A 24,460-nucleotide genomic window follows, 5' to 3' on the forward strand; every position below is an offset into this window, starting at 1 on the left:
AAGCTTCCTTCATCGGGAGAGAGAAAAGTTCTGTTTGATTTACATTTTGGGAATTTGGCTCACACTTTCAATGCAGATCCAGTCCTGATAACATTTTTCTTCACTTTCAAACAATTAATGCTCAACGACAATTTTTGCGGCGGATATCCAGAGACCATCTGACCGCAAACGAGCAACTGTTTCCAAACGCTGTAGTCTTGGCATGTTGTCTAAGCTGAAGAACGTGTGAAAACATCTGAACGAGCATTAATCCCGAATGTTCTTTTGCTAAGTTTCTAAGCATGAGTGACTGCTGCCGATGAGACGTCAACATTTATCTCGCGGTACCCGATGATCCCCGTTTGTCTTCCTTGTTTAATAGTCAGTTAAGATCCAATCCTCAGTCTAATAAAAGTTCATTTTTCATCAGCTCCTGTTACAACAACCACTTTATGGCTGACGGTACAGGAAGCTGATGTAAAAACAGTACAGACAACACAAAGTCGACACACGAGAGCCTGCGTCTCACCTTGACTCCATACTTGACTTTACCAGCGTAGTGTCTGATGATGAAGGCAGGCTCCATGACAGCCGGGAACTCGATGTAGCTGTTTCCTTCATGCTGACGCTTGAACTTGTCCAGCAAGGTCTGATTGGAAGCCTGGGGGAAACTGGAGGAAACGGTGAATTTTATCAGCTGTGGGCTCAAAGCACAAATTAAGGGGACACTGAAATCTGAAGACTCTACGAGTAAGATGAAATGTTTTTCTCTGGTAAAATCTCTCTGCACTGATTTTTCAGATGATCCATTCACTTGTGCCTCTCCAAGAAGGCATTCCATCTACTTACAGTAAAAAGGGGAAGCTAAATACGGTCACATACACAGCAAACTATTCCATCTAATGTTTACTCACCTTTTTCATCCATTTTACTGCACAGCAGCTTTTGACATATGCACCCTACATATGTCAAAATTTAAGGACAAGGATACAGTGTCTCTAATTCCTTTCCCTTGACCCTGAGGGATTTAAACTCTTTCCCAAATTTAATGCTATGGTCCAAAGTTACTTTCACATTCATCTTCACCATTTTACCGTTGCTTCATGGACATTTTACCCCTTCAGCGCTAACCTCAGGCGGCTGGATCAACAAACCTGAAGGGATGTTTCATATCATCTGAAACCTCTCCTCCATACACCCCTGAATCACACCGCTGGCTGAAGGATATCCGCGGGGGTCTTAAAGCTTGATGCTGTTACTGTAGAAATGAACCCCCACACTCGCCCCCTACCCTGCAGTAACCTAATCCACTCCTCCAGAGGCCCCCGAAGTCTCCGCGAGCTCCGCTAACTGTGAATGATGAGATCTCTGAGCGTCTTTCTTTCTTTCTGTGTAATCACTCAGCATGAAGCCCTTTCCTGTGGCAGCATAAACCCCAAGAGAGACCCTGTCCCCCCTCATTTTTTCTTTAGAGATCCCCCTTTGACCCTAATTCTCCAAAAGTGGTCCACCTCTTGACACACACACACACACAAACATGTATACAGACAAACACATGCACACCATTTGGTCCATTACAAGTGTTATTAGATCCAGATGAACCAACTACGCTAAGTGGCAAGTAAGATGACAGCTAACGCAGATAAATATGGCTGTGTGTGTACCGCCTGATGTGTTTTTATGCGAGGTGGGACAGGAGAGAGCTGCATTTGATTTATGGAGGAGGAAGACGCAGAGGCAGAGTGCTGACCTGCAAGAGGAGAGCATTTCACAACAAAGGAGGCAGAGCGAGGAATTCAAACGTGACCCAGAGATGCTGGCGGAGGAAAAAGCGTGTCTTCATGTTTTAGTTAAGCCCGGGTAGAAGTCCCAGTGATGGTATCAATCAAGCTAATCAGCAAAAGGCCTGTACAGGGAGCATTTTGTCTTTTTGACTTGCCAGTTGCGTGAAAGACGGGCTTGTGCAGGGTGATTAAAAGGTCATTTCAACAGAGCATGCTACAGGAAGCACACTAGATAGACAAAAATATAGGGACAAACCTCCTTATTATTGAATTCTGGTGCGGTATGGAGCTGTTGTTCAGGGTTTGGGCTCGGCCCCTGACTTCCAGTGAAGGGAAATCTTAATGCTTCAGCACACCAAGACATTTTGGTCAATGCTGTGCTTCCAACTTTGTGGCAACAGTTTGGTGAAGGCCCTTTTCTATTCCAGCATGACTGTGCCCCAGTGCACAAAGCAAAGCTCCATAAAGACATGGTTGGATGAGTTTGGTGTGGAAGAACTTGACTGGCCCACACAGAGCCCTGACCTCAACCCCATCCAACACCTTTGGGATGAACTGGAACGGAGATTGTGAACCAGGCCTTTTGGTCCAACATCAGTGTGTGACCTCACAAATGCTCTACTGCATGAATGGGCACAAATTCCCACAGAAACACTCCAACATGTTGTGGAAAGCCTTCACAGAAGAGTGGAAGCTGTTAAAGCTGCAAAGCTGTTGGTGTGTTTAGAGACATGAGATGTCATTATAGTCCCTGTTGGTGTAATGGTCAGGTGTCCCAATACGTTCGACTATACAGTGTCTGTTTTGCTTTCCACAATATTACGACAAGGCAGGAATGCAAGTTATGAACATGTCAACTCAAACTTTGTAAGCATACGAAGGGTGAAAAAACCCAAACCCTAGCAGTGTGAGAAACATGCCAAAACTCTACACAGTTGTACAGGAAGTGAATTTTTCAAGATCCTCCAAGACTTAAAATTTAAACTTCTCTGCCGAAATGACTGATTTAACTTAATCTTGATGACAACATGAGATGCACTCGGATCTGTCAGACTGAGCTCAGCGAGTGATGGATTCATCGCTCACATTGGAGCTTTGTTTTGCAGTAACTGAAGCCATTGTATTGACCATCTTGATTTGGGTAATCAATGGCTGTGATTGTGAACACCAAACTGATTTATTCTCATGTTTGTTTAAATTGATCTTTTTAAATGATTAAAAAAAGTAAATAAAATGTGATTAACAAAGCGATCAGGTCATCGGATTCTCCGGAATTGTTTTTACCCTCCACTACATCCCTGACACAGTACCAACACATCACCTGAGTGAGTCAGCTCACAGGTAAGAGGAAACAGGTAGAAAACGGATGAATGGATAACGTGACAACAGCACAACCAGAACTCCAAAATTTAAAGCTTAATTCCTAAAATTCCAGCAAGATGCTTTATGTCATTTGGCTAATCAAAGCCTGAACTTTATTTCAGTGTCCACGTACTTGCACTCCTCGTCCAGCAGGTGGAACAGTGCTGTGGGTTTCTTGCTGATGAGGTTGATGCAGCCGCTGTTGTCGATGTACTCGATGTTGTGCCAGGTGATGCCCTCCGTCCTGTACTCCTCCTGCAGGGGGGAATCACACAGGAAAGAAAACGTAGAGGGAAAATGAGTCAGAGGTTATGGCAAAGCTGCTGCAGAGACAACAACGGTGTGCTGACATTATTGCCTTTTCTAATCTTTACGTGAATGCCGACAACACTAACTCAGCAGTCGACTGCAGCAGCTGCACAAAAACAACCTGAGAGTTCAGGGCCTTTTGTGGTCCATGTTCATGACAAACCTGCTCTCAGCTCGACCGAGAGGCGGCCTGACGATGATAACGAGCAGTGAAGTGCGGCTTGAATTTATTCCACTTGTGCAGACTCAACACAGTATAAGATAAAACAGTAATGCTTTTAGGGCAACCAAAAACCTGAATCAACACTATGACAACACCTGCTTGCTGGTCAATAAAACCACAGTCAGCTGGTAAAGTCTGTGTGGCCCCCAGGGGCCAATGATGACTGTGGTATATGACCCGTATTGCCTTAACACGCCCAAGGGAGGAACGGAAGACAAACGCAAGTTAAAGTCCTTCTGCCAGCTCGGATGAAAAGTGGTGGAAAAAGCGGGTAACGTTTTCCTCTCGCTGGGAAGCTACTGTTCAGGTAAATATGGGGAAGGTATGTAAACAGCTCGTGCTCCAGAAGCTTCACAGGTCACAGTGTGTCTTAACTGTTGGACTGTTGTAAACCCATGCATGCTCAGCAAACTGCTCCTGAATAACATTAAAACCTAAGGGTGAGCAGCAGCCAGGCAGTGAGGCCAGCAGGGCAAAGAGAGAAGCAAAGGAGGGCGTTTGTTTCAGGTAAATCTATAACAGAAATGAGAGAACGTGCTTGTGGCAGCCCCAAGACTCTGCAATATTCTTAACATGGAGCAAACGTCAAAGACTCTGATCCCGTGGGTATGAACACACTCACCAACTTCATGAAAACCCACCCAGACGTTCAGATTTCCAGTTGATTTAATGAAACTTAGCTCCTCAGTGTAATTTGTGTGACCTGATGTCGACGCCAGACTAGAGCAAGCAAACTTTATTTACCAAAACAGATGTTTCAAAAAGCTTTGCAGGAGGAAGAAAAGAAAATAACAAGAATATGAAGTGCAAACCACAAAGGATAAAATTATACACTCAAAAAAAAAAGACAAAAACAACAAGCAGTTTTCGAGATGCTTTTTTAAAACGTGCACTGATTTGACTTTTGATTTTTGAGGAGGGATATTCCACATTCAAGAAACAATGGCTGCACCTTTCTGATGTCAGAATAAAAGCTCTGCATGTCACACAGCGACTGGCCAGGTGTGCAAAGGTGACCCACACCTCTGACAAACTGGTCCACTTCAGGCATCCTGTCACACATCCAGCAGCACGGACGTGAACTTGCACAACGACTGGGGCCAACAGTAAAATCAGCCCAGCAGGAAATACGACTGTGTGCGTACGTTTACGTGTGCATGACATACAAATTCCTGTGCTAGTACGCCACATAGTGTATTAGTACACGTGATAGTGTATTCATATCTCTACATCTGCATAGGAATGCTGAATCACCGACGAGGCATCTCGAACATGTGGTCTGTTTGTTTTCATTCAGACGTTTCTCCAGATCAAGCAAAACGAAAACGAAGCCGTAAAGAGGCTGTGTGTGTGTGCGTGCGTGCGTGTGCATGTGTGTGCGTGCCTGTGCTTTTGTTTAAATCTCATCCAGCCACGCACCAACCGAAGATTGACTCACTTCATCTGGCTAGCTTTGTTGTGTCTGCGCGAGAGTTGTGGACACACGTGTTGACTCAGAGGGACAATTAGAGGCAGACACACAGATAAAGAGATAAACACGCACACGCTCGTCAGGCATTTTACTGCACACAAATGTTTACATAAACAGCTGGGCCCTGCAGACGGAGGACGACGAGGCCTTGACTCAGAGGGGCTACAGTTCGACTAAAGGCCGGAGAGGCCGAGTGACTGCGGTCGGAGCGCCATCACATGTCACAACCAGCTGCTTCAGGAGTCTTCACGTGTTCATATGACCTCTGATCTTACCAGCTGCTACTGTCTGAAATATCACATCCACAAAAGCAAACAGGCAACAACTACTGTTTTGAGAAGATGTAGATAAACGTCCAGTCATACCACCCGCCCTTCTCACAACGCATGCAACAAAAATAACAAAAATGGTGCTTTCTTCCTGTAAGACAAAATATGACGTGAGCCCATCAAACCGTCTTCATCTTTCAGCAGCACAGAGTTAACTTTCATTAGTTAACCGCTAGCTGCTTGGAACGTTCAAATCAAATTGCTCCCAATGTTACGTCCCACCTGCCAAAACTTAAATCCTGGATCCTGTACACAGACTTGCTCCGTGAGCCCCTCCCCGAGTCCGTGGCTGTTCGCCCTCGTGTCTTTGTGGGGGCCTCCTCACATGAGGGCCTTGAATCCGCCGACACCCGTTTCACTCAGAAGGCAGTTTCACGTGGACTATAAAAGGGAGGATCTGTGTGGGGCTTTTCTTTGTCCTGCATGATAACAAACACCCCTGAGTCTAACCATGATGGTCATTTTTCACAACTTTATCTACAAAGTGATTATTCTGAAATGGGCCATTCAGGAAAACGATTACTTTTGTTTACTTGAAATATATTTTGGTATTAACACATTTTTTCCTTTTTTACTAAAATTCTGAAAGCAGGACTTTTACTTGCTGCAGAGTATTTTTAACACTGTGGTACTGTGACTGACTACTTAAGTCACAGATCTGAGTGTCATTTCAGGAAGCACACATTCCAGACACTCTTTCACAATAAGAGTCTCCAATAGTTTAATAGGACAACAGATACTGGGACATAAAACAGATCAGCTCGGTGAGGCTGGTCAGGTTTTGTGAACATCCCTCCATCTATCAGTCAACCCTGTGTGTGTGTGTGCGTGTGTGTGTGTGTGTGAACTGTGTTTGGCCCAGCGTCCTGATGCAGAGGTGACGGAGGTTACGATCACGTTCACTGCTCGGACTCGAAGTGGCTTCTGTTTGTTGTGGTCCAGCTCGAGAAAGAGAGCAAAACTGGGGCAAAACGTTCAAGCAGCGTGACTCACAAAATGACGTCAAGGAATGAGCTGGACTGTGCGATTGGAAGAAGAGCGTAGAGGGCGGAAAATCAGCATCGAGCTGTCATCTTTGCTTTCCTGATCTATGAATGCTAAACTTTATCAGGAACAGTCGCATAAAGAGATTGTGTTTTGTTAAAAATGTCAGTTCTTATTAAGAAGGGAGGAACATCATTCATCAATCATCAATCTCCTGACTTCTGTTTGAGTCTTAACAGTGAACTCAGTAAGAGCAGGCAGCGGGGGGTCTCCCCTTCTATCAGATGAAGGTAAAACCCGTCCATATGTTCTTTATTTCTCTACAGAGTCGAGCTATCTGACGAGGTAAACACGACACCGTGTTTGCCTAAGGCGGTGGCTGTCACGTGTTTTCTTACTTTGATATACCGTCCTCGCACAGAAACGAAATCAAGCACCAATTGGCATGTTGAGTGTAAACACTGGACTCAAGAGTCTATCTCTCTCTCTCTCTCTCTCTCACACACACACACACACACACACACACACACACACACACACACACACACTCCTCCATCTCACTCTGAGCTGTAGTTGGTGTGGTCCTATTAGCTTTGGCTGCTGTTCACAAGGTAAACACACACCGCTGATAAGACCAACTGATTGGTTGGAGGGGGGTGAAGCCCTGAGGGAGGAGAAGATGAAAACCCCAGATGGGAAGTCAAAAATCGGCTTTCGGAGTCAGAATGACGGACAAAGAGAAAGCTGTGGTTAAAGCTTGTTCTCACGAACTACGGTTTAATTGGTTTGATCTTTATCAAATCATTAGATGCTGCAAGTCAAAGTTCAATACCTTAAGCTGGGTTCATAGTTTTATGTTAAGGGGTCATGGCGTATGTGGTCTCTATGAACCAGCATCATGGCGGCTACCAGATGCCACATGGAGACGGCAGGATCTGTGATTTTTTTGGACTGCTTGGCTTGTTATCCAACAAATTTCTGGTATCCGTGGACAAAAGTTAAGTTACGAAAGTTAAGTTACAAAACCCTCAGTATGCTGCTCCTTTCAGATAAACCTTTCCGACTGCGGGCTGAGATCATCGTTTTCTCCCACAGCAGATGAGACAAAGTGAACACAGTGACGGAGAAGGTGTGGAGTCGTTTCTCTCCTCGTGACGTCAAACTGAGGGCAGAGGGGCCCGTGGCATGAACTGCACAACTTTGTTCAAACAAACACAAATCAGTTAAGATCTGGCAACCCTCGATTAGGAAGCTATTGCAACCTGCCTCGGAGGGGCCTCAGAGGGGCCTGAGAGGGGCCCCAGAGCTCAGCACCACCTCGGCTGTTGTCCTGTCAAATAAACTCGAGAAAGGCTGAGAGCCAAAGGCTTGGAGGACCCCAGTGATTAAAGGATAATAAACGTGAACTCTGCTGAGGCAACGTCGGGCACCGTCCTGCGATGGCGAGCGTCTCGGCAGCACTTTGACTCCACCTGGCTGAGCGTAACACAGGAACAAACCCTCAAGAGGAAGGTTCAGTAAAAACAGAGACGTCCACAGAGGAGCACCGGCGGTCACAGAATGAGTGGCAGCACCAAAGTTAAACAACTTACAGTACATGTCAAAGTACAGCAGGCAGCTCTTGTTGAGAAAAACACTCTCACATACTGTTCACACTGAATATTTTCCCCCTAACATAGATATAACATATTTGGCATTTAGACGATGTTGTAATCATTTTGCTGCATTATCAATCAAGAGTTGAGCTGAGCAACATGAACTGCACAACACTGCAAACATGCTGGTGTTCATCAGGTATTACTGGTTTCCATGCTTGTTTTATATACATATGTAGAGTTTTTTGTTGTTTACAGTATTTTTTTCTATTGTCTGACCGAGTCCTTGTTTTATTATCGGCTTCAACATCGGAAAATGTTGGAAAATTAAACCCCCAGAGCGCTTAACCGTCTTTTTTTTGTAACATGACCTGTTTGTACATCCTGCAGACTGTGTATGTGTGTGCATGTGTGTGTGTGTGTGTGTGTGTGTAGGTCCTGAGGGCTAACTGTCAGAAACAGATAACAGAACCATTAGTGCACCGACGCACTGTGATCTTCATTGAGGCCGAAGGGACGTTACTGCGCTCGTTTACTGAGACGCTGCTCTTTTTCTTTGCCACTCTGTTGCCTCTCCTCATTTTGCCCTCAGCCGTGGGCCCGCCCGCCAAGTTGCCACAACCAATCAGGGCTCAGTACGAGGGAGACCAGAGCCGACCGCCACTGTGACAGAGTCTGTCTGACTGAGACTCATTATCTCCCCCCAAAATGTCTCTCACGCTGCTCTCTCGCTTGTTCCGAGGACACAATTCAGAAAAACGATAAAATGCATGGACTGAATATTTATTATCTGAATAAACTGAGCATAATGAATACATAATATAGCCAGTAAGGGATTAGTGGTTCAGCAATAGCCCTTTTGAGTGGAAGACATTAAGGTGCAGTTGTAGTGAAAAGCATGAAATGACAGGAAAAAAGAAAAAAAAGAAGAAAGCAAATAAGAGTAAATAAAAACAAGCACACCAAACCAGACCCTACTAAGAAGCTAAAAGTGTTGCCTGAGTTAGCGGCCTTTAGCTGTCGGGAAACAAGCAGCTCCGTCTGACTCGTGCATTGTGACCCAGACTGTCACCCCATTCGGGTTGTTCAGCACTTTTCCTCTGGCCTTTCACTTTAATGGATTCGCATGCTAACTCAGCGTCGCTCCATAATTATAGTCGCTTGTACTGTAATGTCAGGGAAAAGCACAAAGCAATCATACAAGGGAACATTCAACTCGCAAAGATCTTTGTGCTTGCATAAATGAAAGGTCTGCAAATGTTACGTCAGGCACCGCAGAACAAAACAGAACGTTTCATCCTGTGGCTTGCATTTACAAAAGGGTCCACTTTGCTAAAGAGAAGTGAATGTTTCTTGTACTTAAAAATGCTTGTGGTAAATACACGAGAATACAACAGAAATGAGCAGTACAACAAATGTTCTCTCTATTTTGCTCCTTAGTGCTGAAATTTACTTTCTTTCTAAACAAGAAAGTAAATTGTGTTATTGTTCTACTGTTCTATCTGTAGAAGCAGTTGGACTTAATGCTGATGATCTGGAGCAGTGGGGCTCCAACCTTTAGGGCTGGTGACCCCTTTAAGGGAAGGAAAGTTTACTTTTGGTGCCAACTATCTATATACTGTTGGCATGAAGTCTGTCCCCATCTTAAGTTGTAGGAGTCACAGGTGGAGTCGGGGAGGACACGGTTTGTCAGGACCTTCTCCTGGTCGGACCTGACTGAGAACTTGAGGACACGCTGTGGTAGCGACTTGTCAATCACAAGGTGGCCCCGCCTCAGAGCATATCCTGCTCTATTCCAAATGGGATCGTAATTCACAAAATGAACATCATGATGTACTTAAGAAACTGAAACTACAACTCAGGAAACCAAGGAAAGGAGCTCCTCCCTCACAATGTTTAAACCTTATTGTACTGCATTCAAAGCTCTCAGCCGAGGAGGAAATCATCCACTTTCACCAGCCGGATGTATGAAGGAAATCTGCCGAGCATCAGCCGAATGAATCAACAGCATAACGTGCAGAACGTGTAACAAGCCACAATAACGTGACGGCGGTGCGTAAGCGGACATCACTGGATACCAGGGCACGCCGGCAGCAGATGTTTAAGTGTCGTCACAGCGGCAGTCAAACACAGTAAAACAATGACGTGTTATCAGCAGCTGCACAATACTCACTGTGTGGATGGTTAACAAACAGCAAAGAGAGAATAACCTGTTCTAATTTGAAGATGTGCTGGTTGAAGTAGTGCTGGAGCCGCTCGTTGGCGAAGTTGATGCAGAACTGTTCAAAGCTGTTGTTCTCGTAATCCTCAAAGCCAAAGATGTCCAGGACTCCTATGGACAGAATCTGGTGGAAAAGACAGACGGTTTATTTCACTTATCGTTAAAAAAAAAAGGGATAAGAAAAATATCCTCTAGCAACACTGTAAACACCAGTAAAAATTTATGACCATTTATTATCTTAACGGAGAGATATTTTTTATTGCGTTTCTTTTCATATCCCACTTTTTACAGCTTCGCTGACCCAGCTGCTCCCCTGAGTGTCAGTAAGATTCATATCATCGTGTATCATCAATATGCACCATCCGCAGGAGGCGTTCACTCAAAGAAGGCCTTTAATTAGGAAATGGACTGTAGGAGCTGTTTCCAAATTAATCAGATTTTATCCTGCAGTGTTTTATTTCCCTCTGAAGGGCAATTTTATTTGAACAAAACATACATCAGCACAGGCTGCACGTATAAACTGTTACTGGTGTGGAAGAACAATGACCTTGACAGAAAGTGCAACCTCATCGACCCCCAGACAGCAACACACACACACACAGATGATGACAGTGGCACACACACACACACACACTGCAGTGGGACAGCCGAGGACCACAGGGGGTAAACTGAGCTGAGGGGAACTTGATGCCATCTGCCTAAATGTTCTTGGCATACACAATCACACTATGACATGTTATCATACACACACACACACACACACACACATAGATATGTTTTCTAATCCTTTAGATGCCCCCACAGGGTCTGACTTGCCAGCTGCCACTCAAACACACACGCACACACACACACACACACACGCACACACACACACACACACACACACAGGAATCAAGTGCAGTCTTGACTGGCAGACAGAAAGACAGGCAGCAGCAGGATGGGACTGCATGAGTCAGACGAATGGAGAAAGACACAAAGAACAAAACGAAGGACCGGAGGATGAATTTCTCCTTCGTCCACATTATAAACCAGTTTCCACGGTAACCTTTTCTTCCCCCCACTGTTAGCACAAACATGGGTGTAATTAATACCATTCATGAAGTGTATCGGCCGGCACACACAGTAGTGATGACCTGAAACTAGTAAAGCTAAATGGTGTGCAGCCCTCATTAACACGTGTGGTCCTCCTGCTGCTGTGTTGCGTCAAAATGTCGGCCTACGCAACGCAGAACTGCAGCGCGAAGCTCTGAGTGGAGGGGAAGGACAGAACAGACTAAAACGATCTACTGTGGAAAACTGTTTATGGCCTGCCAGGTAGTTCATTTAGAGCATCCAAACATACATAAACAGTGACAGTGTGGATACTCTATAACACACAAACTTTAAGGACAGCAGCTAAAGACAAGAACATTTTCATTTATTAACTACGGGATAAATGACTTCTGATCCTTCAGACATCCAACGAGACTTCTGAGTGACCTTGTGATTAATTTACTGGCCTGACTCTGCCGGCTTCCTCTGTTTACTGTTCAGGTTATTTTACAATACAGTGATTATGGTAGCATTCAGAAAAAATAAAATTCAGATGAACCGTTTTATAACAAAGCACAACATCACATCTATAAGTTTCAGCCAGAGGAATATTTACTCCTGGAGGTGGTGCAGCTCAGCTTAAGGGGTTTAAACTGACTTTAACTTGTGGTTAAATTGTGGTTAAAGGCAATTTCTTATTCCGAGAAGCACCCTTCAACACCTTTCAACCGTCACGGCACAAGAACAGAGCCACCATAGCGGAAAACTATCTTTGAATGATCTCACAGTTGATAATAACACCCACGGAGCACTTGACATTATGACAACACCCTCATCATGAATAAATGTTACTGATTTCATAAACTTTGGAGAACAAAAGTAAGCACCTTTCTGTATGTGAGCACACGAGATGTCTTTGAGTGCGTGATGTTTTCATGGCTACCTTTGAATTGTCCTCCAGGTCCCTGTTGTTGAGCAGGGCGTGGTTGGTCCTGAACACAATCCAGTCAAACAGTGCGCTGTAAAGTGACTTGGCCATGGAGTCTCTCACCGTTCCCGCCTACACACAAACACACACAGAACATGTCAGTTTCCTCCTGATCAAAAACATATGGATTTCTTAATGTGGAACGGAGGCCAATACCGTTCACGCCCACTGAGGTGTTTTGTTTAAGTGTTTTATCCTTTGCTGCAGTAACCCTCCTCTGCTGCTCAGCCATTTTCATCTCACAGAGGTGCTAGTGTTGTTGTGGCAGCCCACAAGTGTTGAATGAACACAGTGGGAACACTTATGCAACCAATAAAACACTTCCTTCTTTTTGTGTATTTCTTTTTGACGATTTGTCGTTTCATTGTACGACAGAAACCAACAAAACACCTTCACGCTGCAGGAGATCAGATCAGACAAAACGAGACAAACATGACATTAATGTTCCCTCTCTGTTCTCTGGAACTGGATCAGTGTCATATTAAATATGTGAAGTGGGCAGAGAAGATGTCTAATGAACTACTGCACATGGAGAAGCTGAGTCATCTGACGGGATTGAGAAAAAGATCTTTAAAAAAAAAAAACGGGGCAGGAAATGCTGTGGTGTTTTAAATCAAATACTGCATTCCATTATTTGGATCAGGCCACTATAAAAATCTAATTAAACAGTATTACTCATATCTGTGCCCTAAATTTGAAACTGGGGCAGGAGTCGATTAGCTTAGTTTAACATAAAGACTGTTAACAGGAAGAAACAGCTTAGTAGCTCCCAACGTTGCTAATTAACTAATTTCCTGTTGGTAAAATATAATTTAATTAGATTTAAAACCAGGATGTAAAAGAGTTAGCTTGGATGCAAGTGTATTTAAAGCCAGGCTAGCTTTTTCTTGCCCTAATGGTATGCTAAGCTAACTGCCAGCTGGTTCTACCTTCACATTCAGCAGAGTGTAGAAATGAGAGCAATTAACAACCAACCAAGTGTCATTAATCAACATTATGTTTATCAGGTGTGTGTTTTTTTCAAATGTCAGGATACAAACAACAATAGCTTAGCACCAGGCTGTTTAAATTAGCCAGTATAAGGAAGATTCATTAGGACAAGCATACCTGTTAGCTCAAGTAAGCAACCGTGTTGGTGGTTAGCAGCTGTGCTACTGTAATTTAGAGACGCTACATGCCACAGAGCTGCAGTAATACCAACGCCCACACTGCTCACAGCTCCAAGTTACTGCTCTTATGTTTAGTCGTCATGCTGTGCGAAGTGCGTAATGCTTAGGTGTTTTCAGTCAGGAGCCGTGGCCTTAAGTGCCTCCAGGACTGCATATCACTATTTGGACCCTTCTTTTGTGGATCACTTTTTGATTTAAGCTCACTTAAACGGAGACTTGGACACCACAGCACGTTCTTTGGCAGGAAGAAATGTTATGATTGAATGGAGAGTGGAACAAGACAAAGGAAATCTGCTTCAACTAGGTCAAATGTTTTCATGCCAGGAACCCCAAAATAGTTGTGCATTAAAACAGAGACCTCAAGACCCTGTTCACTGTAATCCAGTCAGGGTATATTTCATTCAGCACTGATTGAAAACAAATAGGATGCAAGGAGGGTGAAATTTCTGCATTTGTGACAACAGCTGAGTGAGTGAGGAAAAACACAACATCACAGCGTGAGTGCCCCGTTAAATCTTAACAAGGATTCCCGGATTTCGCCACTCAACTTCATCAAACACTCAACTCTTTCACCTGTTAATCACAGACATGGAAGGAAGGTACTTCAACAGACAGTTGACAGGGTCAGTGTTTCAGGTTGACTTGGTTTGCCAGAATCCAAGGTTTCCCCATAAAACATCACAGATACATTAAAGATACGATTCATTTTTATTCACTTCATCTGTCTGTGGTTTTAACGTTGTGGCTGAGCAGTCTATTTCCTCAAGCTGAAGAAAGAGTGGACCAATCAGAGAGCTTGGTAGACAGGATGAGGATGTCAAAGGCTTCCTAAAGCAATAAACAACAACTAGCGTACAGGCTCCTCTGTCAGGATATTAAAACTGAATACAGCAAAACTTCTCAGATCTTTTAGAGGTCTTTGTGGGACACTGTGAACCTGTTCACGCCCTGATGCAGATGCCCTTACTGTGAAGGGCCGTTAGAAACACCGCCTGCTGAGGCCATGCGCAGCCAACAGTCATGATGAAGCAAAACCGTGCATTTTAAAAGCTGCCTCTTCACTCCTGCATTATTGATTGTTTGGAATATTTTTAGCCAACAGGCCTGTGACGTCCCTGCTCCCACAAAGTTATGTAAGTTTGTGATGAATAATACAACGATCTAAAAAGAATCACCATTTAAAATGCTCCAGCAGGAACTCTGGAGATTGGCAGATGTGATGTGAACGTTTGACATGCTCAGTGAGCGTGCATTGTCTCTGTGTTTGCTGTGTAATTTAATTATTCACCACAATGGGAGCAGTTAGGAACTCGGATGGAACATGGCTGGAAGCAAATGGGATGAAAACATTTTACTGGAGGGCCACCCAAGAAACTGACAAAATAATTATGAGGACTTTATCAGAGACTTTTGTAAACTGTCCTGGGTGCTAAAACAGGCCTTAACTGGTGTTTGTGATTATAAGGCTCTGCTGAGGGGAAGTTGTTGTTCTCCTTCTTTGTATTTCTTTCTTTCTCCTAAAAACCACAGGAGGTGTGAAACACCAGCATGAGCTCATGTTGCACGTGGCCTGCTGGCTTCCTCGCTGCAGGATATTTTCAGTGTGCGTGCATGTTTCGCCACAATATGCCCAATCTGCATCTGTTTTTAATTTGTATTTATGTACTTGTTGTTTTTGTATACGAGTGTACGTATACACACATGTACTGACGCGAGACATTTTAAGTTTCCCCTACAGGCTCACTGTGAGGTTTCCACATCTTTGAAACAGTTTCTAACATGAAGCAGAACCTTTTATATGAATGCAAATGTATGAATGAGCATCTGATGCAGCCACACACACACACACACACACACACACACTTCCCCTTCCCCGTGTCTGTCTTCAAACAGGAAGAAGGAAGTGGTGGAGTCATATTATGTGGAGCCACATCAAAAATGTCAAAGTCAGACAGCACACCTTATCTTGACAAACATGAGCTCACATGCTTGTGCACCTCCACCACACACACTTTCATCTGCTCATTCGGTCCAAAAGCCCTGATAAGTAAACGAGATCAGACTTTTGGTACAAAAACAAATGCTGACTGTCAGCATGGCTAACATGTCAACAGTGACAACATTAACATGCTGATGTTTAGCCGTCATGCTTACCATCTTAGTTACAGAGGTAGCATGCTAACATTTGCTACTTAGTGCTAATCATAAAGGACAGCTGAGGCTAGTGTGGCAAGAAAAAAAAGTCATTTTATTTTCTTTTTTTCCTTTAGTGGACTGAGTCACCTTCATCTGCAACACTTGGACATGAGAAACTTTTAACATGAAAAATATTAATGTACCAAACCTACAGTTAAAAAACAGAAGAAGGCATCTTTTTTCCAGTCATTTCTGTGAAAAATGTGTGATTTAAAGCCTGTTATGCCATAAAAGTAAAAGGAGAAGGAAAGAAAACTACTCCAGATCCCACAGCATTACTGATGAAATAAGATCTTGAAACATAAGCAGCAGACTGGCTTATTGATTAGAAATATGACTCTGATAATCTTTTGTGAAGCCTGTCGTCTTGAGAGAGCATGAGGACAAAATTAGCAGAAAGCGTGAAAAAGAAACAAAGCCTGCTAAAGAAGCGGTTAGACCGCTTCTTTAGCAACCAAGACCGAAAGACATTAGCTCAACTCCAGATTCTGACCTCTTTACGGGTTGCCAAGCACAGTTTCCTTGCTTGAAAAGGTAATTACTTTCATTCTCACAACTCTGGAACCAAGACCAGGCAATTCATAAACGCATACCACCTGACTCAACCAGGGCCCATCCAGCCTCCACTCTGCAGCAGGCCGAGGTTCAGCAGGTCAGACGCTTTGTCAAAACCTCCTCATTTCAGGCGTGGGTGGATGGGACAGCTGCCTAGCACACTTTCTCAACCTTTCTCATCCAAGTAGGAAGAAGCAGAAGCATTTGCCAGGTCCTTTTTCCACATTTCCTTTGTATAAAAACAGGCGTGTTATGGATTCCACAGGTGGCCTCATCTCGCTCCCACGGCCCTCAGTGAAATCAGGGCACGGCTTCACTTTGGGACCAGTGTGAGTCTTAGATATCAGAGAGTGAAGGCATTTTTGGAAAGTGAGAACATTTTGATTTTCTGTGGTCCTAGTTTGTCATGAAGCTCCCCTCCAACTTGGAAATAAATCACCAACGTCCCCCCTTGTTTCATCTCTCTTCTTGGGTGGTTTGGTTCTCTCGCACGTTTGTGGACTTTGCGACGACAGCTTCAGCAACAGAACATTTAACAAGCGGCCACGAACCACCACGCTCCATCATGAGCGAGCGATACAAACAGTAGTAAACTAGAGAGCGGCTCGCCAGCTGCCTTTCCAACTTCCCTCCTCACCCTTCAATGAATCATCTGCCATTTCCCGAGTTTCCCCACAAGTAAAGGAGATATGACGCCCTTGACAGGTGACCAAATGAAGCGCACCGTCACTTTGAATAAAATTGCGGATTTCTTTGGACTTGAACATTGTTGGAAACACTTGGGATAATGTACGTATGAAACTCAGCAAAACATGCAACACGAGTGTCGTCATTATTAAGACATTTTAACGGGCGTCTTAGCTATAATTTCTATTTCTGTGTGAATAATGTGTGGGTATGAAAAGCGCACAGCAACAAACCCCATGGATAATTAGCACCCGACTCTGCAGTGCTGCACAGCATCTTTCAGCTCATTGTTTGAGTTTTAGAGCCCGCAACCCAACTATTTTGGTTCACTCTCAAGGCTAACGATACAAATACACAGTGACAGGTAATAACACTCTTTTCTTCTCTTAAAGCACACACACATCTGGGGATTTCCAGTGAGGTTATTCTAGACTTTTTCAGTCTTTTCCTTTTCTGTCAACAGAAGACTATGACACTGAAAGGCCTCTGCTGCCTTCTCTCCACATCTTTTCTATTTCTATTTCACTCTCCTTTCAAGATAAGGCCATCTTGTGAAGGACAGGAGGGAACTTCCAGAAGCTCAAGGACAGAGTTTATCAATGCTGCAGCCCTCGTCCAGGATAAAGCTTCTGATCACATTGTCTGAGCCTCTGTGACACAGATAATCTGGAAAAGGGGTGATTTATGTGTTTGAAACGTGTGTGACTGAAGGGGAGAGACAGAGACAGAGACAGAGACAGACCCAGGATCTGGCTTTTGGCCTCTGTACTGTATATTCCAGTGGAGGTTGCACATTCCTGAGAGCAGACCACATGACTGGAGAGATGGGGGGCGTGTGAGAGCGGGAGCAACCATTGTTGGGCTAGACTATCTCGTAGATCAGATGGGGGGGAGGGGGGAGGAGCAGGGTTAAAGACTATCTATGTGTAGGACTTCCTTCCTCAGAGAGAAAAAGGCCCTGCAGACATGGGCTGGACCAAATTCAGTTCTACATTAAACCATCAAAAGCTTCGGGGATAAACGCAGACCGCTGAATATTAATGCTTCCTAGCACAGTGACAGACATCACTGTGTCTACAGTATCTAGGTCATCCAGGAGGTACAGGTACTAAGTCCAGTGGGCCGCATGCACAGGGTTAAGTTGCGCCATTCCTTGCCTCGACAGGAAACAGGAAGTTGCAGAGGAAGAGACCCCTATCAAAAGAGCCTTAGAAAGAAGCGGTGGGGGCTGGGGAAGTGCCACAACAATCTCCCTAGACAAGCTGCAAAGCATGCATCTCATGCACAGCTGACGCACTTCATGACGAAACATTCGGCTTCTTGAGACTGACTGGAGTTTATTGATGACACGCCCCTCCTGCCGCCTCGCACAGGCCTTTTCGAACAAAGCTGTAAAAATTTGTTAAAATTGTCCCTCGGTCCCTCAGGATTTCTGTGGGTGTTAAATGCGATTTGACATTAAGGAACCAGACAGACCCACTGGGGGTTTTACGAGTCATAGGTCGTCAGTTTTAGAAGGTCAAAAAACGTCTGTGCTGACACTCAGGTGGGAACGTATCACATTCTGATGCGGCGCTCAATGTGGATGTTGTGTCGACTAAAAAGGTCACCTCAGCGAGTTTGTAGGGTACGATGAGCCTCTCTCCGACAGTCATCGTCTTCCTGGTGGTCAGCGCTTCCAGCAGCATCTCCTCTTTGACCTGAAGAGGGAGAAAAATGGTCAAGATCAGGGACTGACATCACTCACACATCTGATGTTGGCGAAAGCTAAGCTAACGTGAGAATTGATTGTGTGTTATTTTGAGGGCATTTACTCGACAACCTGACAGTTAAAAGTGACAAAGTCATGAGAACAGTAACGGCGAAAACGTGCAGCAGCGGTTCAGGCCAAAAACATCCCAAAAACATCCCAGAGAATTATTTTATTAAGGGGGGATCTCCAGCATTTGTATCTTACCCCTCCGTAAAGATGGGGGATTCACAAGAGACAGATTTTAAAAAGAAATATTAAAATATAAGCAGCAGAGGACGAGATATCAAGACACCCAAAATTTCGCATACAAAAGTATACAAATGATGATACAAATGAACTGTTACAAATGTTTATTCTCCAAGTCAAAGCACAGAATAGTCATGATGCCTCTTGAGTGCTGAACTGAAGTTTCTCAGACTTGCATGACTGAAAGGTCCCAGCAGAGACACAGAAGACTTTATACAACTGTTTCCACAGAATAAGAACGGCCGAATATGAGTTGTCTTTGAGCAAGACACCAAAACTCTTTCCGACAGCTGACTCAGACCTCTGGCCGAATCATCATTTTGATAGTTTATGTAGAATATAATTTATGCATTTGATAATCACTGACAGCTGGTGAGGACTGACCCCCACATCTGGACAATAGGGGACATACTGCATAGCATCGGACAACATTTGTTTTGTTTACAGGCAGAGAACAGTATGTTGTTTAAACCAAGGTCATTATTTCATTAACATCTCTGGTTTTATGACACCTTTGCTGGACATGTTGAGTAGGTTTGCTTTTTGGTTTAACAGGACTTTTGCATCAAGGTGATATGTTTTGATCTACTTTTAATCTTTTAACTGACTAAAGTGCTGCTTCTACAGCAGCAGGTAAACACTGTGCTTCTCTGTCCTCACACACACACACACACACACACAGGACAATAGTATGTGGCCTGCAAGTTTGCAAGGATGATAACTTGGCCCCAGACAAACCACTGATGACAAGGCCACAGTGGGAGAAGCAGATGTCACCACACACATCTCCTCCATCTATAGGGATTATGGGATTGGGTTGAACAGCTGCAGCACAGACCACGTGTGTCAGTGTGTGTGTGTGTGTGTGCACAGCATGTATTTGTGTGATGTCTTCATGCATAAAAGGCAAGGGTGTTACTGTTAGAGTTAATACCATAATGAATCTGGTTTTGTCAACTCCTTTGTAAAGACTTTGACATAAACAGAGAACGGAGGACAGGAGGAGGGCTGTGTGTGTGTGTGTGTGTGTGAGAGAGAGAGAGAGTGTCGTGTGCGGGAGGTGGCATAATCAGACTTCATTTCACACTGGCTGATAATCCCTCGACTATGAGCAAAGCCTATTCTGCAGCCTGGTGATTGGTCTTTAGCCGCTACATTTCCATGCATTAGTCGCCTGGTAACAAGGCTTGCTGCTCCGGCTATGATCACAGCTCTAATACCATAATACACAGAAGTGTGTAAGCAGTGGTTTAGGGTCAGTGATTCTGCTCTCAAATTAACCAAGTTTTTTTTCCCTCTCATGTCTAATTCTGCGTTACCAAATCTTTACTCCTGGCAGATGCTTTTCTCTGTTTTCTCTATTTGTGGGAGTAAAACACCACATCAAAACTCGGTGATCCGTTAGGTGGTTGATGGTCCTTCTGCCGCGTCCCTACATTTTCATTATGTACTACAAACAAAGACACTTTGAAGATGATCAAATGATGTATTTTAGCATACTGTAAAGTTGACATTAAATATTTAAATCGTGTCCGTGAAGGCTGGAATCTCTTACTACATGTTTTTACTATCTGTGAAAAGAGGCTTAAAAGAAGCTTGAAGAAAAGCAACACTGGAAGCTTACGAACAAAGAAAATAAATAAACCAAAAACCTGTGAGGACTTTATTAAAATGTATTGGCCTACAACAAGGTGAGGTCGCAAGCACAAACTTGGACTGGATTGACCTCGGGCTCAAAAAGCGTGTCTCAAGACACTGTTTTGAAGCATTAAAATACCATCAACAAGTTCAGCTTTAATCGGCCTTGTTCTAACTGTAAGATACCCCCTCAGGACTGATTATCAGTTTGTGCAGGAATGTTTCTGTTTAGGCTGAATCACTCAGCGCCGCAGCTCAAAGGATCCAGTCTGTCAGCCGTCCATCAGCTCCTACGAGTTCTACTTCCTCTTCCAGTTCCACAGGAAACAGGAAGTCCCAGCCAGCTTCATTCCTATTCATTCATCAATCCACACCCCTGGCGATCAGCTCTCCTTGTGTGGTGCATCACAGCAGTGCACCACAGCAACAGTGAGGGCAGCAGATGCCATCCTGCTTGAAATGTTGCCCATCTTATATCTCAAGTGAAGTGAAGTATAGACTGATTTCATCACTGCTTATTCATGCAAATTAAGACCTCACTGAGAGCCAGTAAGTGCTCTTTAGCTGAACTTTCCCGTGGAGCAACTTCACTCTCGCATGACTCGCACGAAACTGCATTTAGCAAACCCTCAACAACCTATTTTAGCCTTTTATGCAAAGGGTCTTAAAATAAACTCATGCACCATCAATAAGACATAAGTGCAAAGTACTTTTGATGGCGCCTGTCTGATCTTTACGTTCATTCTGAATTGACGTCAAGCAAACTCATTTTTAAAAGAACTTCAAAGGCACGTCTGATGTACCTACATGCTTTGCTTACTTCTTTTTTATGTTTTAGTTAATATCCCAAGACATCATATTTTTACCAATAAATCACATTAACTTCCCGGGAAAACAATTTTTAACAGCTCCTGCACAGAACCATTAAAACCACTGTATGTTCTTAATTCATTCATATTTATGGCTGACCCCTCTTTTGTCGTCATCGTGTTTCAGCAGGAATGCTGCCAAATTAAAGGGTTAAGCAGTGTTTTGGTTTTCCTTTCTTCTTCTTTGCTTTTATATGTCCCTGGGGACAGATAGCCACTGCCTTTGCACTAACTAACAGACATCCAAATAAACTTGAACTTAAAACAGTAACCCCGAGCATGTGGCTAACATGTGGCTCAGTACACGTCACTGCCTCTCTGGACTTCTAGAGAGTCAAAGGCCAGTCTGGATGTTAAGGGGAACCCTGGCGGGCTCTCCACAGTCATAACATCCCCGCTGCGCTGTTGACAGGAGTCTCCGGCACACTTCGGACATTGTTTTGTCAGCGACTCAACAAGCACATCCGGCTAATCGCTGAAGTTTGGGAAGTGCCACCATCCCTCAGTCCCAAGGTAAATCAGAACAGCATGTGGATGTCTGAGCAGCCTTTTGGAGTGCACAATGACGAGGGTGTGTGTGTGTGTGTGTGTGTGTGTGTGTGTGTGTGTGTGCATGTGTGTGTGTGTGGTCTGCACTCGGTGTCAAGAATGAACCCAAAATTCAGCACAACATCATAAATTTGTAAACGCTGAGTGGCACGTTAACCCTTGCCAAGAAATGTTTTTCCATGTCTCTCAGCAGGCACAAAGTCCACCAGACCAGAGTGATTAGCGTATGCTGGATAATTACTACAGTCTCTAGATTAAGTTCGGGGCAAATTTATGCACAGATAAAAGCCTTCATAAGAACCTCTTTGCAGCTGAGCTTTTGAGCTTTTGTTTGTTCAGTTATAAAACAGAAGTGTGGTTATAGAAATGTAAAAATAAATTAGGTTAAGCAAAAGAGGAACAATGAAACAGCATGGGACTGTCCACAACGCACCAACACTGTAGTTTATGAATAGCCTGAGGCAGTTTTACTTCTATTGTCTAGCCGCTGTATTAATGTTTCTGAAACCAAGGCTGGACAAACTTCATTTGACCTTTATTTACAAAGTACTGGCACCAAACTAATTTCCTTGCAAATCTGCGAGTAGACAAGCAAACGGCCGCACAAGCAAGGATGTGATTGGACAAGCGCCGACTATCCACCTACCACACGTCCATATTCTAAGTGAAAAAACGAGCGGTTTACTAAAACACATTTCACCTCAGAAAACATCAAAAAGTTGTTGACGTCCAAGTCGTGAATGACAGACTCACAATTACCCTTTTTGAAGCTCGTTTCAGTGTCTGATATGTTTTTGTAACTGCTACAATATGGTTTAAAAACACAGGTGATATCAGGACAACGGCTTTCCTGGTGGGGAAAGCTCGCCTACGCAACAGCACGCCAGCACAAGAGGTCTGAGAATAGCCTCAACACAAACAGTACTTTGTGGAAGCACTGGATGGTTGGACGGCTCTTTTGGGACCTGAAGCACCTCTTAACTTCCGCTGTCACCACAAGCTGTGCTTGTACACAGAGAGTCCTCAGCTCTCCAAAAGGCTTTTTGTAAAACCCCAAGTGGGAGGTTAACTCTGAGAACAGGAATCACTATCCCTCATAGCGTCATATTAAAAGGAAAACTCATTCGCTCAAATGGATGCTACACGGTTTTTAAAGTCTGTTCTGTTTAACGAAACTCCAGTGGACGTGTGATGGAATAACCTTTGGAGACAGGATGACAAACTGTGTAGGGAAAAAATGAGCCCTGTGGTAAAGCCCTGCTCCAATTCTTCCTTTTTAATTATTCTTCAGAGCATTTAGAGAATTTTATTTAAGAATGAAGCTCCATAAAATCTGACATAATCTGATGTATCTGAACACTTGAACTTTGGTGCTTTGATGCAGTGTTGGTGAAAAGGCGCATCAAGCCGCTCACCTCTAGCAGCTCTGAGACGATGGGCAGGACTTCTGGGTTGCAGATGTCGATGGAATCGTCCCTGTAGGTCTTCTTCTTGTAGCGGATGTTTCCCAGGTGGAGGATTGCTGACAGCAGGGAGAAGATCCTGACGAAGAACAAAGGCACTCACGGTTAACACATTTACCTTCTCCTTTATTCAGCATGTTTCACGTTTCAGTGCTCGATTCTGGACAAAGACACCTTCAAGGGTTACCATGTGTCTCTATCACATCAACCTGAAGCTGAAAATAAATTATCTGAGGAAATATTTATCTTAAAAGACTCTTTGTGGTTAAAAATGACTCTATTCACCTCCTGAATGTTACACAGATTTAAAGTGTTTTTAATTTTGGCATATGTGCTTATTTGGTTTCTTGCACAGAGTCAGATGATATCAATACCACTCTTACGTTCGTTTGTTGAATATGAAGCCAATCAATTATTCCTTTAAATGTGGTAGAGACACTAACAGACTAACTAAGCTACGACATGCTCTGAGCTACTGACGAGTACGTGAGAAATCAGTGAAATCTAAATTCTTTGTGAAAGCATCAGATGAAGAGCAGGATCACTTACAGAGAGGTTAGTTTGTTTTAAGTCCCCGTGTGTTACCACATGGGCTGAGCTGGTAATATGTTCCCACAAAAATGTAATGTGATAAATTTCTGCACGTTCGTTCTACTTAAAAACACTCCTGATCCTGATTGCAACAGACAGGATTGAGGTCCCGTAATCAGTTATTTGAGAACAGTTTCATGCATCACGCAGGTCATCTTACTGTTTGCGTGTGGTGGGCAAGAAGCCGACCATCTCCATAGCCAGCTGCAGCCGCTCAAAGTCATGTTTCAGATCTTCTCCTTCCACTGTGAAGCAGTCCTGCTAGTGTCAGGTGGAAACAGAGGCAGAGAGGAAGACGGAGACACAAATCAGCGTCACAAAAGATTTTTAACAAACAACAACTTAACAGGAACCAGTTCGATAGCGATGTTATTTCAGAGGATGAAGACTTAGATACATGACTGGCCGCTGACTCAAAGAAATCAAGAAAGATGATTTTTCTTCCATTGAGTATTTTGTTCGTTACA

At 43.9% G+C, this 24,460-nt stretch overlaps 1 protein-coding gene across 9 annotated transcripts in view; it reads right to left on the reverse strand.

Annotated features, from left to right (window-relative positions):
- Positions 1–24,460, reverse strand: part of LOC124061332 (unconventional myosin-IXAa-like) — a 122,813-nt gene that overhangs the window by 27,501 nt on the left and 70,852 nt on the right. For 6 of the 9 annotated variants that reach the window (XM_046393027.1, XM_046393025.1, XM_046393029.1 and 3 more), the window contains 7 exons: positions 24,154–24,254; positions 23,355–23,481; positions 18,495–18,584; positions 12,233–12,349; positions 10,247–10,381; positions 3,259–3,380; positions 509–650 (listed from right to left, as the gene is read on the reverse strand). In XM_046393027.1, coding sequence (XP_046248983.1) covers positions 509–650; positions 3,259–3,380; positions 10,247–10,381; positions 12,233–12,349; positions 18,495–18,584; positions 23,355–23,481; positions 24,154–24,254 — 834 coding nt within the window. The remainder of the gene's footprint in view (positions 1–508; positions 651–3,258; positions 3,381–10,246; positions 10,382–12,232; positions 12,350–18,494; positions 18,585–23,354; positions 23,482–24,153; positions 24,255–24,460) is intronic. The other 3 variants (XM_046393026.1, XM_046393030.1, XM_046393033.1) reach the window with 1 other exon arrangement.

Source organism: Scatophagus argus, chromosome 7 (assembly GCF_020382885.2).
Source record: "Scatophagus argus isolate fScaArg1 chromosome 7, fScaArg1.pri, whole genome shotgun sequence".
NCBI classification, from domain to species: Eukaryota; Metazoa; Chordata; class Actinopteri; family Scatophagidae; genus Scatophagus; species Scatophagus argus.